Raw genomic sequence first — 17,768 nt, 5'->3', positions numbered from 1 at the left:
GGACGGGTCCGGTTAAAGAAGTTAGTTCAGCTAGAGATGAAGAAGGAGTTGAAAAGTGTTAGAATAGGAACATTGGGACAATGAATGGAAAGAGCAGAGAGAGAGATTGTGGATTTGATGCAAAGAAGAAGAGTGAAGATCCTATGCCTACAAGAGACTAGGTGGAGGGGAAATAAAGCAAAAGTTGTGCTGACCCCATATGAACGTGAGAAGAAGGCGAGGACAAAGAAGAAGAAGATTTATCTGTAACATATGAGACAGATATGCTATTTGTTTGTGGATAATACAAAATAGGGTATTTCTCAAATATTAATTAATGTAATATTTATTTTTTAATGAAATCTAACATGGCATCATTGCAATGTAACATTTTTTTTTTATGTAATATAACGTCAATGTAATGTAACTTTTTTTTTTTTTTATTAATATAATGTAACAATTTTCATAAGGTTCAATGTATATTTCTTTCTTCTTTTTTTAATTTTAAAATTTAGTAATTCATTTGTGCAGGCTATTATATTTCTGCCAATCTTCATTCTTTGTAGAAATAATTTCATTATATGAGGTGCAGCACTGTGAGCTAGTCGTTTTATTCTGCAATATCAGTTGAATGAAGTGACATAACTCTATGAAATAAAACTAACAGTATAAAAAAAATGTAGTTTAGTCCTTAAAAACTATATTGAATAAATGAGCTCTTCACAGTAAATGAGTTCACACAGATTCCTCCCAGATTATAACCTTCACAGAATACATCTGATTACTGTAAAATTAATATCATATAACTATAGCATAATGATTCATTAAAAGTAATGTTTAAATGTATGTTCCTTAAGTTGTTTTTAACATAAATCTCAGAAGTGAAAGCCAAACTGCTTACCAGGATTCACTTCTCGATAATCAGACACTCCATATGAATCCACAATATTTTGAAAACCTTTTGTAAATTTGTTGAGGCGATTATATGTAGGTGGTGCTTCTTTAGTTATCATGCAATTTAATATAGACGGAACTGTGCTCCCACTTTCCTCCTACAAATAAAATAATACCATGCATATAAAAATTTATTTTATGACTAAAAATTGAAATAAACTACAGAAAAAACAGTAGATCATTTCTAAAATTTACTTAAATACTCATAGTCACCCACAGATAAACAGAATTTCTCCCAAATAAGGAGGATTTGGAGAATACTTCCATATTACTGCTATAAGGATTTGTATAGCACTTAAGAATCAGACAACCAAAGACCATACTGCACCGAATGTTTCATTCAATACAATGGTATTGTTATTTCTGGCGGAAGGGCTACTAGGGCCTTATTGCACCTATCAACGACATGGAGGTCAGACATGGTGTTTATAAAACCATGTCAGAGATGATCATATAGCTGTATCCATAGCAAGAAAGGGCTGTATAATAAGACTGAAAAAAGGAATACCAAGGGAATTCCTTTTCTGAAGAATAACTGTTATTCTTCAACCATTGAAAAGTCACTGTGGTATCCATGTGTGAATGAGCAAGTCTGAATGCTAGGAAGTGAGTGGCAGTAGTAGTGGCATGTGATGCAAGAAAGCAAGTGTATGAGCTTATGCAGCATCAGCCAAAAAAAAAAAAAAAAAAATCACACCATTCCCTCCAAATGCCTGTCCAGTTCCTGCTTAAATTTATTCAACCTATCAACTTCCACAACAACAGATGGAAGTTTGTTCCAGCAATTAACCACCCGCTGGCTAAAGGCAAATTTCCGCACATCTATTCTACATCTGTCCTTTCTTAATTGGAATTTATGCCCCCTTAGGTTCGTAATCTGAACAAATGGAAGGATCCCATCAGAATTCAGCGTGTTCAACCCATTCAAGGCCTTATACACCTCAATCAGATCACCGCACAGGTGCCTAGTCTCCAGCCACTGCAATTTGCAGAACTTAAGCTCCTCTTGATAAGAGCTTCCCTTCATTCCCCTCACCAATCTTGTTGCCCTTCTCTGTAAACGCTCAAGAAAATCTACATCCTTCCGAAAATGAGGCCTCCAGACCTGTACGCAGTACTTAAGGCATGGCCTGACCTGACCATTGCCTTATACAGAGGGACAATCAACTCCTTTTCCCTGCTAGCAAAATTCCTATATATCATTGACAAAACCCCATGACCTGCCCTTGCAGCATGTCTGCATTGCTCAGAAAACTTCATATTAGTATTAGTATTAGTAACGGCTGCATGGTGCAAGAAAGCCTATGGCTTATGCTGCACCAGCAAAAAAAAAAAAAATCCGAACAAAACAATAATAAAAACAAAAAAAAAATAAATAAATAAAATAAATAACTAAATAATAATAGTTAATAAAAAAAAGAAAAAAAAAAAAAAAGGAAATTAAACCTATCATCCTATGCGCTTCCCTTACCCGAAAGTACTATCCAGATGAATTTCCCCAAACTGTTGGCCTCTACCACCCATGAAGGCAACTTATTCCAGTAATTTATAACTCGCTGACTAAAATAAAGCTTGCTGCAGTCAAATCTAAACATTTCCCATATCTGACTGCACAATTACTCCAAGGTCTTTTTCATTTTCTACCACCTTAAGTGTAGTATCACACAGTTGCCATTTCTTAGCCCATCTGCCCAAATTATCTAGATCCTGTTGCAGTAGCACACTGCCATTACTGTCATTAACAACCCTGCCAACCTTTGTATCATCTGCAAACTTCGACATTAAGCCTGATATACCTTCATCAATATCATTGATAAATATACGAAACAGCAGTGGACGCAACACTGAACCCTGTGGGACTCCACTAATAACATTAGTCCACGAAGAGCAGCACCCATTGATTACCACCCTCTGTCTTCTCCCACTTAACCATCCTTTTATCCATTATAGCAACTTACCCTTAATACCATTCTGCTCCAATTTGTACAATAGTCTTCCATGCGCAACAGTCTCAAAAGCTTTCCTGAAATCCAAATATATGATATCAAAATTATTTTTTGCATCCAGTTCCTTTGTACCCACATCATAATATCCTATCAAATTTGTCAGACAAGACTTTCCCTTAACAAACCCATGCTGTGTCTGAATTATCGCTGCAGTCTTGTCTAGATAATCCTGCAATGCATCTTTAACCAGTGACTCCATTATTTTACCCGGAACAGAAGTTAAACTAACTGGTCTGTAATTACTCGTGTCGCCCTTCGATCCCCCTTTGTGAATTGGGGACACATTTGCACATCTCCATGTCCATGGAAACTTCCCCTGAGTCCAAGGATGCTCTCATAATTATGGCTAGGGGTTTGCTTAGTTGCTTTGCCACCTCCTTTAATATAACTGGATAGATCCCATCCACCCCAAGTGCTTTTCTTATGTTTAACTTCAACAATTTCTCCTCCACTTTCCTCTCAGTTATTACAAAATCATTAAGTAATTTGATGCAATTTGATAATCTTCTGCCATTTTCAACCTTAATAATTCCTCATGTGTGAATGTAGATGCAAAATACTCATTCAGTTTGTTTGCTCTCTGAACAGGATCATCAACAGTCGAACCATCAATGTCAAGTGGACCAATCAGATTCATCCCCTTCCTTTTAGACTTTATATAAGTAAAGAAATCCTTGCTGTTTTTCTTAGCATCTTTTGCCAAGGATTTCTCGTAATCTGCCTTTGCTTGCCTAACCTCCTTTGTGACCTGATTACAGACTAGCTTATATCTGCCATAGGCTTCTGAGTCGCTTGATAATTTATATGCATCCCATGCATTTTTCTTCTCTGTTACGAGTCTCATTAGTTCATTAGATAACCATTTAGGCCTAAACCTTGAACAATATTTCTTAATAGGTATGAAACTTTTAGTAGCATCCACGATTAATTCCTTGAATGCTTCCCACTTAGAATTTACTGTTGGTAACATCATCAGTTGATTCCACTGTACAGAATTTAAAAACTGTCTGAGACCACAGTACTCACCTTTACGGAAGCAAAAATCCTTTCCTTTACCCCTGATGGTAATTAAATCTTTAAGTAAATCCCACATCAGTAAACTGTGATCACTGCCACCTAGTGGTTCCTCTATCTGCAGATTCTTAATGCACGAAGAATCACTACTGATAATCAAATCAAGAGTATTACTCCCTCTAGTTGCCTCCCGAACATGCTGCCGCAGAAAACAATCATCCAATAAATCCACAAAAGTCTGACTAGTATGTGAGTGACCAATCCACAAGTTCCAGTCAATATCTGGGAAGTTAAAATCCCCCATTATAAGACATTCTGATTTACTAGCCCACTCTATTTCTCTGTACAACTGTTCACTGTACTCATTCGAGTCATTAGGCCTATAACACACTCCTATTCTTATTTTTGCTTTCGCAGTGCTTATGTTACTCCAAACTGACTCAACAGTGCACTGTTCATCTATATCAACTGGGTGCACTTCTTTTGATTTTATGTTTTTCTTAATTAACAGCATAACACCTCCTCCCTTTCTATCCTGTCTATCCTTTCTGTACACATTCTACTCCCCAAATTCCAGTTCTGCATTCCTTATATCTGTGTGACACCACGTCTCTGCTATCCCAACAATATCCGCCTTTGATGTCTTGACCAACACCTCAAATTCATCAAATTTATTTGCTATACTTCTAGCATTGGCATACATGCAAGCATACATGCTCCTATTCCTATTCCTAGTTACCCTAACACATCCCATATATCCACATATTTCACGAAGACTGCCATCCGTACCTGAAACCCCCAACAACCCTTGCTCCATGTTGCTACTGATTCTAATAGAAGTTGTGCAAGAATCACCTTCACCTCTGCCTGCGGCTACTGTTAAACTATTAGTCTTTGTATCCCCCCTCCCAAGCTATCAGTTTTCCGACCCACCTAACACTGCCTCGATAGCATCAGCAAATATTCTTGCACCCTTTCTATTCAAGTGTATCCCATCCCTGTAGAAGCAGTCTCTCCTGTAAACAAGTACACACCAGGCTGAAAAAAAATTCTATCCCTTGAGCCTTGCACAATCTTTCCAGGGCCGTAATTGATCGACAAGGCTCTCATCATATACTCCCTCCTATCATGTCTGGGTAGAATTGCAGACACTTTGAAATTCAACCCTAATTCTGCCGGTCTCCAACTCTTAACATCATTAGTGTCAACGTGTACAACTATATCACCTTTTGTGCCCTTAAAAGATGATATCCGCTCTACAACGTCATCAACCTTTGCCCCTGGCAGACATACCCTGGTTCCACCTATCCTTTTTACAAAGCATGTTCCCCGTTTCCCTGACAATAGAGTCACCTACTAGTTGTTGGTAGGTGAGTATTTTGGTGAATGTGAGCGATTGATTGTTAAATTGATAAATGATTAAACTGAATTGTTAAAATTCTTAATTAAATAACTCAAATAATTAAGTTTATAAATTGATTGATGATAAATGACCTCTCAACGGAAGAATAACAGTAAGCTGAGAGTCACTGTGGTATCCATGTGTGAATGAGCAAGTTTAAATGCTAGGAAGTGAGTAGATGCATGGCTGTGATTTGAAAGACTGGGTATTGTGTTGGATGTGAGTGACTGATTGTTATAGTGAATGTGAGTGATTGATTGTTAAATTGATAAATGATTAAACTGAACTGCTGAAATCTTAAATTAAACAACTCAAATAATTAAACTTATAAATTCATTTATTGATAAATGATCTCTCAGCTGAAAAATAACAGTAAGCTGAGAGTCACTGTGGTATCCTTGTGTAAAGAGAAAGTCTAAATGCTAGGAAGCGAGTAGATACATGGCTGTGAGTATATGATTTGGAAGAATGAGTATTGTGGTGAATGTGAGTGACTGAATTCTGTGGTGAAGATGAATGACTGAATGTTGTAATGAAAGTGAGTGACTAGTGGGTTAAATGTAGAAGCCTGAGCAGTTGTGGTGAATGTTGTGAGGAATGTGAATGACTGAATATGTCTGAATGAGAATGGCTGAGTGTTGTAGTGAATGGGAAACTGAGTTGAGTGAGTGAACAAATGAATGTGTGGATGAATAAATGATTGTGTGCATTACTAGATGAATGTTGAAGTGCATGAGTGAAAATAAGAGTGTGAGATTGACTAATCAATGAACTGAATGAAAGAACACAAGTAATAATACAGGCAGTTCCCGCTTTACAAGTTTTCACTTTACATGTTCCTGGGTTTACAAGTTTTTTTTTTCAAATATCAAGTATCAACAAAACCGAAAATATGAACATTAATTGCAAAAAATGAATGTTAAACATACATAAATACCACATTTCAAAATATCGTAATCTGTTCCAGAGGTGTCTCTGGAACAGATTACAATATTAATCTGTTCCAGAGACACCATCTTATCATGAAAATATTGTAATGTGAACTGAATAACGTGTTTTTTGGTAATTCGTTCTACGACCTCAGAAGTTGAAATTTTCGCTATATAACTCTCTGAAAGATCGTTTTTATAGTGTAAATTGTATTAGTTACCAATTCAAATCATTAAAATGTACTACACTTTCATTGTTATCATATGTTCTGTTATAAGAACCAATTTTGAATGGCTTTGTGATACTTTTCTAAAGCACGTTTCTGGAGGTCACTACCATAAAACAATAAAAACAATTTGCACTTACAGGTTTATTGGGCTTTTCTGTTACTGAAAGCAATTATAAACGGGTAGTAAAGTCAATCTTATTGCATTTGCGATAATACCGATAACTGGAATTCTGTGGGTTTTTATGTTATTATGGTGAAATGTGTTTCCCCTTTACTGAAATCTTCAATTGTATGAAAAACATAAATAAATTTTCAGAATCTTCTCTTCATTCCTTTGTTTTTTTTAAAGCTTCATAAACTAAATTCCAAATAGCAAGCTTCATAAACTTGTTACTCCATGCAAATCGTGTTAGCTGAAATCTCTGCGTTCCGTTAAAAAATGCTTATGCATGCTATTGAAATTTATATATAAAAGAGAAGATTATTTTGGAAACAAATGCCTCTTGAAGCATTTCTGAAGAAGACGACTCCTTGTGCAACAAACCAATGAGTGCTGACCAATAATGAGCGATCAATAAGTGTGCATTTAGTCAATGATGATGAAGAATAAACATTCTTTAACATTTGTAAGTCATAAATAATAAATAAAATAAATAAATTCCTTTATTATTATAATTTGCTTGATTTTACAGACTATGTTTTCATTTCTTTTGATAAATCAATCATTGTTTAAACATTGACTAATTAGTTAACTAATTTCATTGTTGAAAACGTTTTTACCCTATTGTTAACATTATGTCTATGGGAAATAAATTCCCGCTTTACGAGTGCGCACTAGGAACAAATTAACTTGTAGAGTCGGGAACTACCTATATATGGCATAAAGGGAACGTTTACCCCATTATATTAAGGCCACATAAATGTGTGAATGTCTATTAATTTGACCAATTACTTTAATTAGTTATCCTTTCATACAGGCTAGATTAAATGATGCTGGTTACTGTTTGTTGTTTGCTTGTTATTTGGCTTTAGGAGCATTAGAAACTAAGGCCATATTGCTCCGGGGATATGCTTTGGTCATTCCCTGACCTTTCCGCATCCTCCGTATTTGGTGGTCACAGACTCGAATCAAGAAGCGTGTGCTATTAACTGCTGCTGCTCCTGCCCACCTGGCTATGGAGGCACCGTTGTTTACTGTATATTACATTTGCCATATTGACTGCATACCCCCCCTCCTGGTGTAAAAGAGATGATGGATGAATGAACAAACTAAAAAAAAAAAAAAAAAAATTGTCATCATCATCATGAGCTTGGTCCAGCTTAGGTCTTTTAAGACCTGTTCCATTGTAGCTCTTGGAGGTAGTCTTGATCTAGCCATCGTTGTCTCGGCCGACCCACATCTTTCTTGCCTGCAGGTTTGAAATTAAAGACTAATTTTGGGATCCGGTCTGGGTTCATTCTTTCTATGTGGCTGATCCAATTTTCCTGATACCGTTTTTTATGTCATTTACTACGTTATCTACTTTTAATTTCTCGTGGATATCTAAATTTCTTTGGTGGTCTAGTCTTGTAAAGTCTAATAATGATCTTAAAAATCTCATTTGTGCTGCTTCTAGTTTGTTTGCATCTTTCTTATTTATGACCCAAGTCTCACAGCTGTAGAAGAGGACTGATTTCGATGTGATGTTGTGCAGTCATAATTTTGTTTCAGTTCTCATATGTTTTCCAAAGTGGTGTTTAATCGTTCCATTCATTTTATTATATTTTTGTAGTTTAGTGTGGATGTCTTTTCCTTCATTTAATATTAAATTTCCCAAATAGGTGAAATCATATATTATATTCTTTATTATTTTGTCATCAATAACAATTTTGACTCTTTGTATGTTTTTTCACATAATCCCATCGATTTTTTTTTTTGAGGTGGAGATTTTCATCTTGTACTTTTTACCTATTTTATTCAGTTCATTTGCTGCTATCTTCAGATTTTGCAATTATAACTTGAAAAAAAAAAAAAAAAAAACTGTAAAAGGGTAAAATATATAAAATGTGTTGTCTATAAAATGTAAGAAAAAATTACAAAATCTAAAGTGTAAAAAAAAATTAAAAAAAAAAGTATAAAATAGAAAATGTATGTAAAAACTATAAAAAGGGAAACTGTGTGAATGTTGAGTGAATGAAAGTTATTATTAATTGCATGTTCTATCTTAGCCTCTTCACCGGACAGACTGATAGCTATGCAGGCCCTCAGGGGCTTCATGGTTATCCATGCGGACACCATGCTAGTAGCTTTTCCTAGCTGGGAAAGTTGTGGTGTGGGACGCTGACTGGCCATTACAGTAACCTCGAGGGCAGTGTGGGACAGAGCTACAAAAAGCATGCTCCACCATAGGGATCTCTTTCCCTATGTTCTTTTATTCTGACCACCTGGGGTTGGCGGAGTCTCCTTTCCCACCCTGGGTGACCCCTACCCCATCCTTTTGCCTGGTCATGGGATAGGGTCTCAGGGAATGTAACCCATTAAATGGACACCATAACCTAAAGAGATAAGGAGGTAGCATAAATCTTGGACAGAACTAGTTCCCATGAAGGATGCCATACCCAGACACATGTGCGACTTGCTGCTGTGGGCTGCCTTGGTGACCAAATCGGGCTTTTAATCCCTTCCCAGTGGGAAGGGGGGCTTACTGTCTCCTTCCCCCTCTCTTCCCTGGTGGGGCATGGGCATGCCTCACTGAAAAAACTGGGATCATTTTGTCTTTCCCTTTGTCGTTCCCTATTGACCCATAGTTTTATCTTTTTCCCCAGCCTTCAGTTCCCCCCACTCTCACTATACATCACAGCATATGTCATCCAAAATTTAAATTCCAAATTCAATGCTACAATTGGGTATCACGTTCGACTACAAACCTCATTAGCATCTCACCCCCTAGAATCACGTGCGCTCGTGTTTGCTTTTTTTTTTAGGTCCTAGCTACTGAAATCTCAGGAAACTAGGTGACAGAGCCTGCCAGAGTAAAATATTAGACTACTGGGTACCTAGTCTGCCTGCACAGGGATGCGTGTGGACAATGTTGGGACCCATCAGGGGCCTAACAGCTAAATGTCCAGAAGAACAACGGTACATAACAACTCATATACAAAATTCATACACTTTTAAATCTCTGGCGTTACAGTGAACTGTTATACCCACAATGAAAGCAACGTGCAGATGGGGAAACCCTTGGTTACATTAGACAATGTAATGGATACAGCTATAGTGTATTTACACTATAGCTGTATCCATTTTAGGAAGCAGAAAAATTCCGGAAGATTTGCATCATTTCCTATAATATGACAAAGTGTTAAAGGTTCTTGAAGATCTCATAGAATATTGAATGAAGCTTTTCTCACAATGATTGTGAGAAAAGAGTTGCAGTGCATACACTTTGGAAGATCATTTCCTGTGAGTAGATAAAAATGGGTGAAGTGACTGTGACCAATTCAGGCTATGGATGGGATGACTTCTTCCCTTCTGTTTACACAAAAACTGGAAGCCCATAACTGTGATTCAGATTTTATTTGAGAGAGCATGTTCTGCATGTTGAGCTTTCCATAGAAGTGTCCATTGTTCCTTACATACAGGTCTTATATAGGATCTGTAGTCAATATATGGAACATAGTAATCTGACGATGCTATGTTGGATGAATGTTTTGTTGCATAATCCGCTTTTTCATTCCCTTATATCCAAGTGTGGACTGGAATCCAGCAAAAGATGACCACTTGATGGTGTTCATGGATATGCATCAGTTTAGTTTTTATTAAAGGATGTGCTGGTGAGCAGGAGGAATTTTGCAAGGCTAAAAGCACACTCTGTGAGTCTGAATACATTACACTTTTTTGGATGGGCAGAGGGAGAATATTTTCTAAGGCAAGTTTGATGGCACATAATTCTGCTGTATAACTGATGAATTCAGTGGACAGGGAAACAGAGATGGTGTTATAGGGAAAGAAGCTGCAGCCTCGGACTCCACTTTCAGACTTTGATCCACCAGTGGATAATTTTGTGTGAACAGTATGGTGTTGCTGTATATTGATATTGGCAAGTGAATGTTTTCCCCAGCTTAGGAAATAGCTATCATAGGATGGTTTAATAAAATACCATGGAGGATCTGCACTGTTTGAATCTTGGAGGACCTTGTCAAGATGTATATTCCAGGTTTGTGATAAAGCCTGCAATCTGATGCCAGTGGGTTTAACTGCTCTAGGTTTATTTCTATAGTGCATTGTGAACTGTGGATCATTAAATATTGGCCTAATGGGGTGAGTAGGTAGACTTTGAATTTTGGCCGCATAGTTCAGGAGTAACATCTTTCTTCTGAGGCTGAGGGGAGGTTCATGGGCTTCAATACAAAGACTTTGTACTGTCAATGTTCTATAAGCACCTACAGCAGAGGTCCCAAAACTATGGCTCGCAGGCCGGATCCGACCTACAAAAGAATTTTATCAGCTCCGCGAATATTTCAATTAGATCGTAAAAATTAATGTTTTGACGATCTAATTGAAACTAAATTAACGGCACTAATGACATTAAGAGTAGGAGATCTGTGGACTTACTTAACAAGTACAGGTCAATGTTGCAAAAAAAGTCACAAGTTATGGTTAAATTTGAAAGTGTCTGCAATTCTGCCAAGACATGATAGGAGGGAGTATATGTTGAGAACCTTGTCAATCAATTCGGCCCTGGACAGATTGTGCAAGGCTCATGGGGTAGAATTTTTCTCAGCATGGTCTGTGCTTGATGGCTTGAATTTATTCAAGCTATCAACTTCCACAACAATAGATGGAAATTTGTTCCAGCAATCAACTAAAGGCTAAAGGAAAACTGCTGCACATCTATTCAACAACTGTCCTTCATCAATTTCAGTTTATGCCCCCTTAGGTTTGTAGTCTGAGCAAGAGAGAGAATCCTATCAGCATTGAGCCTGCTCAATCCATTCAAGGCCTTATACACCTCAATCAGATCGCTTTGCAGGTGCCTAGTCTCCAGATGCTGCAATTTACAGAAATTAAGCCTTTTTTTCATAAGAGCACCCTTTTGTTCCCCTCACCAGTCTTGTTGCCCTTCTCTGTACTTGTTCTAGCAACTCTACATCTTTCCTAAAATGAAGCTTCCAGATCTATTTGCAGTACTCAAGTTGTGGCCTAACCATTGCCTTACACAAGGGGGATAATCACCTCCTTATCCCTGCTTCCAAAATTCCTGTATATCATTGACAAGACCCCATGACCTGGCAAGTCTCTCTGCACTGCTCAGAAAACTTGATATCTGACTGCACAATTACCCCCAGATATCTTTCATTCTCAACTAACCTGAATGTAACACCACCCAATTGGTACATTTCTCTGGGGTTACTGCTACCCATATGCAGTACTTTACATTTGTCAAAGTTAAACTTCAGTTGCCACTTCTCAGCCCATCGGCTCAACTTTTCCAGATCCTGTTGCAGCAGCATAATGTCATTAACAACCCTCCAAACCTTTGTATCATCTGCGAACTTTGACATTAAGCTTGATATACCTTCATCAATATCACTGATAAATATACAAAACAATAATGGGCCCAACACCGAAACCTGGGGAACACGACTAATAATATTAGTCCACTAATTACCACTCTTTTTTTTCGCACTCAACCATCCTTTTATGCATTGTAGCAACTTGCGCTCAATGCCATACTGCTCCAATTTGTACAGTAGCCTTCTATGTGCAACAATATCAAAAGCTTTCCTGAAATCCAAGTATTTGATATCAAAATTATTTTTGGCATCCAGTTCCTCTGTGACCACGGTATTAAATCAAATTGGTCAGGCAAGACTTCCCCTCAACAAACCCATGCCGTGTCTGAATAGACAGCATAACTGTCTAGTCTTGCACTGTCTAGACAAGACAGCAGTTATGCTGTCTTGTCTAGATGATCCTGCAAAGTTCTTTTCTCTGAGACAAGTACACTGTACATTCTCACTGAACTGTATAACCTGCTCTCTCTCTCTCTCTCTCTCTCTTTTCCCCCCTCCCAACCTCTCTTGAACCATATAAATTATGTCATTATTTAAACCCACTAGCTTTATTCAACCTTGTGTAACTAACTGATGGTGATCTAGTTCAGTCATTCTCAATTTTCTGTCACTCAAGCCACGCTTTAATTTAAAAGATGAACATTCAGAGCACACCTGAATAATGATTGCCATTGAACTCAATGGAGTTTTTTCTAATCACACAGCATACTTGCAAATCACACATCAGTTGGGAACCACTGATCTAGTAACAGCATCTTGGTACTGGAATCTGCTATATTATAAAAAAAACTACTTCATTTGATGTTTGCTTTGGTTGAATGTTAATAATTACTGAAATAATTTACAATGCAGAATCCTCTCTAGTGATACCTTTCAATATTGTAGCTGCACATTGCAAAACAGGTCATTCTCATATGAATTAATTTATTGAAACTGTGGAAATTTTGTTTACTTAAGACAAATGTTACAACTTTTAGATTAGTATCCAGTATTCCAGCATATAATATACAGCAGTTGTTGTTGTTTGGTTTTTAGGAGCATTAGCAACTAAGGCCATATTGCTCCAGGATATGCGGTGGTCATTCCTTAACCTTTCCGCATCTTCCGTATTTGGTGGTGACGGGCTCGAACCCCGGTCTAATCAAGAAGCGTGTGCTACGCACTGCTGCTCCTTCCCACCTGGCTACGGAGGCGCCTTAATATACAGCAGATTCTGGTTGTTTGGGCCACCGGTTAAACCAGGCAGCCGTTTATTTGGGGCAAATCTTAAAAAACAGAAACCAATCGAGAAAATAGCCAGGGTTTACTTCGCTTAATTGGGAAAACATGCCGTTTGATAGGGGCAGGAGACCGCAGCACTGGAGATTACCCTACGATTGTCTCCGATAGTACCACGTGGTTCGGTCGATATTCTGGAGGTCACAACCATAAAACAATAAAAACAATTAGCAGTCACCTGTTCATTGGGCTTTTCTGTTAGTGAAATCTATCAAAAAGAGTAGGAGACCGGCGGAATTACTTAACAAGTACAGGTCACTGATGAAAAAAAGCCGTGAATTAGGGTTGAATTTGAAAGTGTCTGCAATTCTGCCCAGACACGATAGGAGGGAGTATATGATGAGAGCCCTGTCGATCAATTCGGCCCTGGAAAGATTGTGCAGAGCTCAAGGGGTAGAATTTTTTTCAGCCTGTCTGTACTTGTTAACAGGAGAGACTGCTTCTACAGGAATGGGATACACTTAAATAGAAAGGGTGCAAGAATGTTTGCTGATGCTATCAAGGCAGTGTAAGGTGGGTCGGAAAACTGCTAGATTGGGGGGATACAAGGACTAACAGATTAACAGCAGCCACTGACAGAGGAGAAAGTGATTCTTGCACTGCTTCTATTGGAATGAGCAGCAGCCTGTAAAATAAGAGGCAGGATATTACAGAGACTGCTGGGAATCATGGGGGTAAGAGTAAACACATGGGTTGTGTTAGGGTGGCTAAGAGGAAGAGGAGGTGCATGTATACTTGAGTGTACACCAATGCTACGAATTTAGTAAATAAATTTGATGAATTTGAGTTATTGCTCAAAACATCAAAGGCAGATATTGTTGGGATTTCAGAGACGTGGTGTCACACAGATATAAGGAATGCAGAACTGGAATTTGGGGAGTACAATGTCTACAGAAAGGATAGACAGGATAGGAAGGGAGGAGGAGTTATGCTATTAGTTAAGAAACACATAAAATCCAAGGAAGTGAAGCCAGTCGACATCACTGGACAGTGCAGTGTCGAGTCAGTTTAGTGTGACATAAGCATTGGAAGATCAAAATTGAGAGTAGGAGTGTGCTATAGGCCTAATGACTCTGATGAGTATAATAAGAAACTGTACAGAGAAATAGAGTGGGCCAGTAAATCAGAGAGTCTTATAATGGGGGATTTTAATTTCCCAGATATTGACTGGAATTTGGGGGCTGGTCACTCACACACTAGCAAGGCTTTTGTGGATTTATTGGATAATTGTTTTCTACATCGGCATGTTCGGGAGGCAACTAGAGGGAGAAATACTCTTGATTTAATTATCAGCAGTGATTCTTGATGGAATAAGAATCTGCAGATAAAGGAATCACTAGGTGGAAGTGATCACAGTATGTTGAAGTGGGATTTACTCAAAGAGGTAACTACCATTAGTGGTAAAGGGACGGGTTATTGCTTTCGTAAAGGCGACTACGATGCACTGTGACAGTATTTAAATTCTATACAGTGGGACCAAGTGATGATGTTACCAAAAGCAAATTCAAAATGGGAAGCATTCAAAGAACTTATCTTGGAAGCTACTAGACTTTACATACCAACTAAGAAATATTGTTCAAGGTTTAGGCCTAAATGGATGTTAGATGAACTAATGAGGCATATGGCAGAGAAGAAAAATGCATGGGATACATACAAATTAACACGTGACACAGAAGCCTATGATAGATACAAGTTGATCTGTAACCAAGTTACAAAGGAGGTTAGGCAGGCGAAGGCAGATTACGAGAAATCCTTGGCAAGGGATGCGAAGAAAAACAGCAAAGAGTTCTTTACTTATGTAAACTCTAGAAGGAACGGGATGAATCAGATTGGTCCACTTTATATCGATGGGTCAACTGTTGATGACCCTGCTCAGGTAGCTAACAAACTAAATGAATATTTTGCATCGACATTCACACATGAGGAGTTATTCAGCGAGGGGAATGCCAGAGGTGTATTCAACTCTAGCAGTAAGCTAGAGAATCTTGTAATAACTGAGAGTAAAGTGGAGGAGAAATTGTTGAAGATAAACAAAAGAAAGGCACCTGGGGTGGATGGGATCTATCCAGTTATATTAAAGGAGGCAGCAAAGGAAGTAAGCAAACCCGTAGCCATAATTATGAGAGCTTCCTTGGACTCAGGGGAGGTACTCATGGACTGGAGATGTGCAAATGTGACCCCAATTCACAAGGGAGGATCAAAGGCTGACACAAGTAATTATAGACCTGTGAGTTTAACTTCTGTTCCCGGAAAATTAATGGAGGCACTGGTTAAAGAAGCACTGCAGGATCATCTAGACAAGACTTCAGTTATAGCTCGGACACAGCATGGTTTTCTTAAGGGGAAGTGTTGCCTGACCAATTTGATTGGATACTATGATGCAGTCACAAAAGAACTGGATGCAGGGAATAACTTTGATATTATATACTTGGATCTTAGAAAGGCTTTTGATACTGTTGCACATGGAAAACTGCTGCACAAATTGGAGCAGTGTGGCATTGGAGGCAAATTGCTGCTATGGATAAAGGGGTGGTTGAGGGGGAGAAGACAGAGAGTGGTAATCAATGGACACTGCTCATCGTGGACTAATGTTATTAGTGGAGTCCCTCAGGGATCAGTTTTGGGTCCTTTATTGTTCTCTGTATTTATAAATGATATTGATGATGGTACATCAAGCTTAATGTCCAAGTTTGCAGACGATACGAAGGTTGGCAGGGTTGTCAAGGACAGTACTGACACTATGCTGCTGCAACAGGATCTGGAAAGGTTGAGCAGATGGGCTGAGAGGTGGCAAATGAAGTTTAACATTGACAAATGTAAAGTACTACATATGGGAAACAGCAACCCCAGAGCAACGTATCAACTCTGTGGTACTACACTGACAGTGGTAGAGAATGAAAGGGACCTGGGGGTGGTTGTGCAGGCAGATATGAAGTTCTCTGAGCAGTGCAGACGGGCTGCAAGAGTAGCTCATGGTGTATTGTCAATGATATATAGGAATTTTTCTAGCAGGGATAAGGAGGTGATTATTCCCTTGTATAAGGCAATGGTCAGGCCACACCTAGAGTACTGCATACAGGCCTGGAGGCCTGTATACAGTACTCTAGGTGTACAGAGAAGAGCAACAAGATTAGTGAATGGAACAAAGGGGTGCTCTTACGAAGTAAGGCTTAAGTTTTGCAAATTACAGTGTCTGGAGACTAGGCACCAGCGAGGTGATCTGATAGAGGTGTACAAAGCCTTGAATGGTTTGAGCATGCTCAATGCTGATGGGATTCTTCCTCTTGCTCAGAATAATCACCTGAGAGGGCATAAGTTCAAATTGAGGAAAGACAGATGTAGGATAGATGTGCAGAAATTTGCCTTTAGCCAGCAGTTGGTTGGTAGGTGGAACAGACTTCCATCCCTTGTCGTGGAAGTTGATAGCCTAAATAAGTTTAAGGCTCAGCTGGACAGGTATTTCGAACGAACAGAGGCGTGAAGTGGAAGTGGTTATTTTTTATTTATTTGTTTTACTTTATTTTTTTTTTTTGGCTGATGCTGCATAAGCTTGCTTTCTTGCATCAAATGCCTCTACTAATGCTAATGCTAATAAACGGACAGTAAACTTGATCTTATTGAATTTGCGATAATACTGACAGGTGGAATTCTATGGGTTATTATGGTGAAATGTGTTTACACTTCCATGAAATCTTCAATAATATAAAAAAATTAATTTTCAGCTCTTCTCTTCATTCCTATTTTTAAAGCTTTGTAACTCGTTACTCCATTCTCACTTGCACGTATCGTGTTACTTGCCATTTGTGTGTGCAGTGTTCTTTGTTATTGATTGCTTATCTTTTTACTGTTTTAAATTTTAACCCCCAGCCACAAATGTCAGTGAACAGAAATGTCAACTAGTTCGTATGTACATATTACAGTACGTATTAATTATTCCGATTATCACTTATATTCTTCCGATTTTCACGTATCATTTAAGTTTTTTAATTGGTAAGGTAATCTTTGCTTTTATAGCCTGTGGATAATATTCTTCCTATTTTCGCTAATTAGAATTGCTATTTAATAGAATTAAAATTCAATTCACAAATGTGATCACAATGACCGGCGCTTACTGCACATCACATAGTAAATGGTACTTTACTATGTTGAGTTTGCCGTCACGTGATTTGATTGTACAGTGAGCCAATTGTAAAGTAGGGAGATACATTGTATTTTTAACTATTTACATGAAACTTTGGATAATTGGGGCAGCCGCTTAATCGGGCCAAAATGCACTAGTCCCGATGTGTCCCAAATAACCGGAATGGACTGTATATCCAATGACATTATATTCATCCCATAAGCAGAAGAATGGTTAAAAATATATATCAATATTCCATTCATAGGTTTCTTCCACAAAAAAAAACAGAAGAAAAGAAAA

At 38.1% G+C, this 17,768-nt stretch overlaps 1 protein-coding gene across 2 annotated transcripts in view; it reads right to left on the bottom strand.

Annotated features, from left to right (window-relative positions):
- LOC150075071 (V-type proton ATPase 116 kDa subunit a 1-like) overlaps positions 1 to 17,768 on the bottom strand; it is a 431,757-nt gene that overhangs the window by 267,765 nt on the left and 146,224 nt on the right. For both annotated transcript variants that reach the window (XM_090389279.1, XM_090389280.1), the window contains exon 10: positions 881 to 1,031. In XM_090389279.1, the coding sequence (XP_090245405.1) occupies positions 881 to 1,031 (151 nt within the window). The remainder of the gene's footprint in view (positions 1 to 880; positions 1,032 to 17,768) is intronic.

This window comes from Mastigoproctus giganteus, chromosome 14 (genome assembly GCF_048544385.1).
Source record: "Mastigoproctus giganteus isolate SK-2022 chromosome 14, ASM4854438v1, whole genome shotgun sequence".
NCBI lineage: Eukaryota > Metazoa > Arthropoda > Arachnida > Uropygi > Thelyphonidae > Mastigoproctus > Mastigoproctus giganteus.
This window is presented reverse-complemented; position numbering and strand designations above follow the sequence as displayed.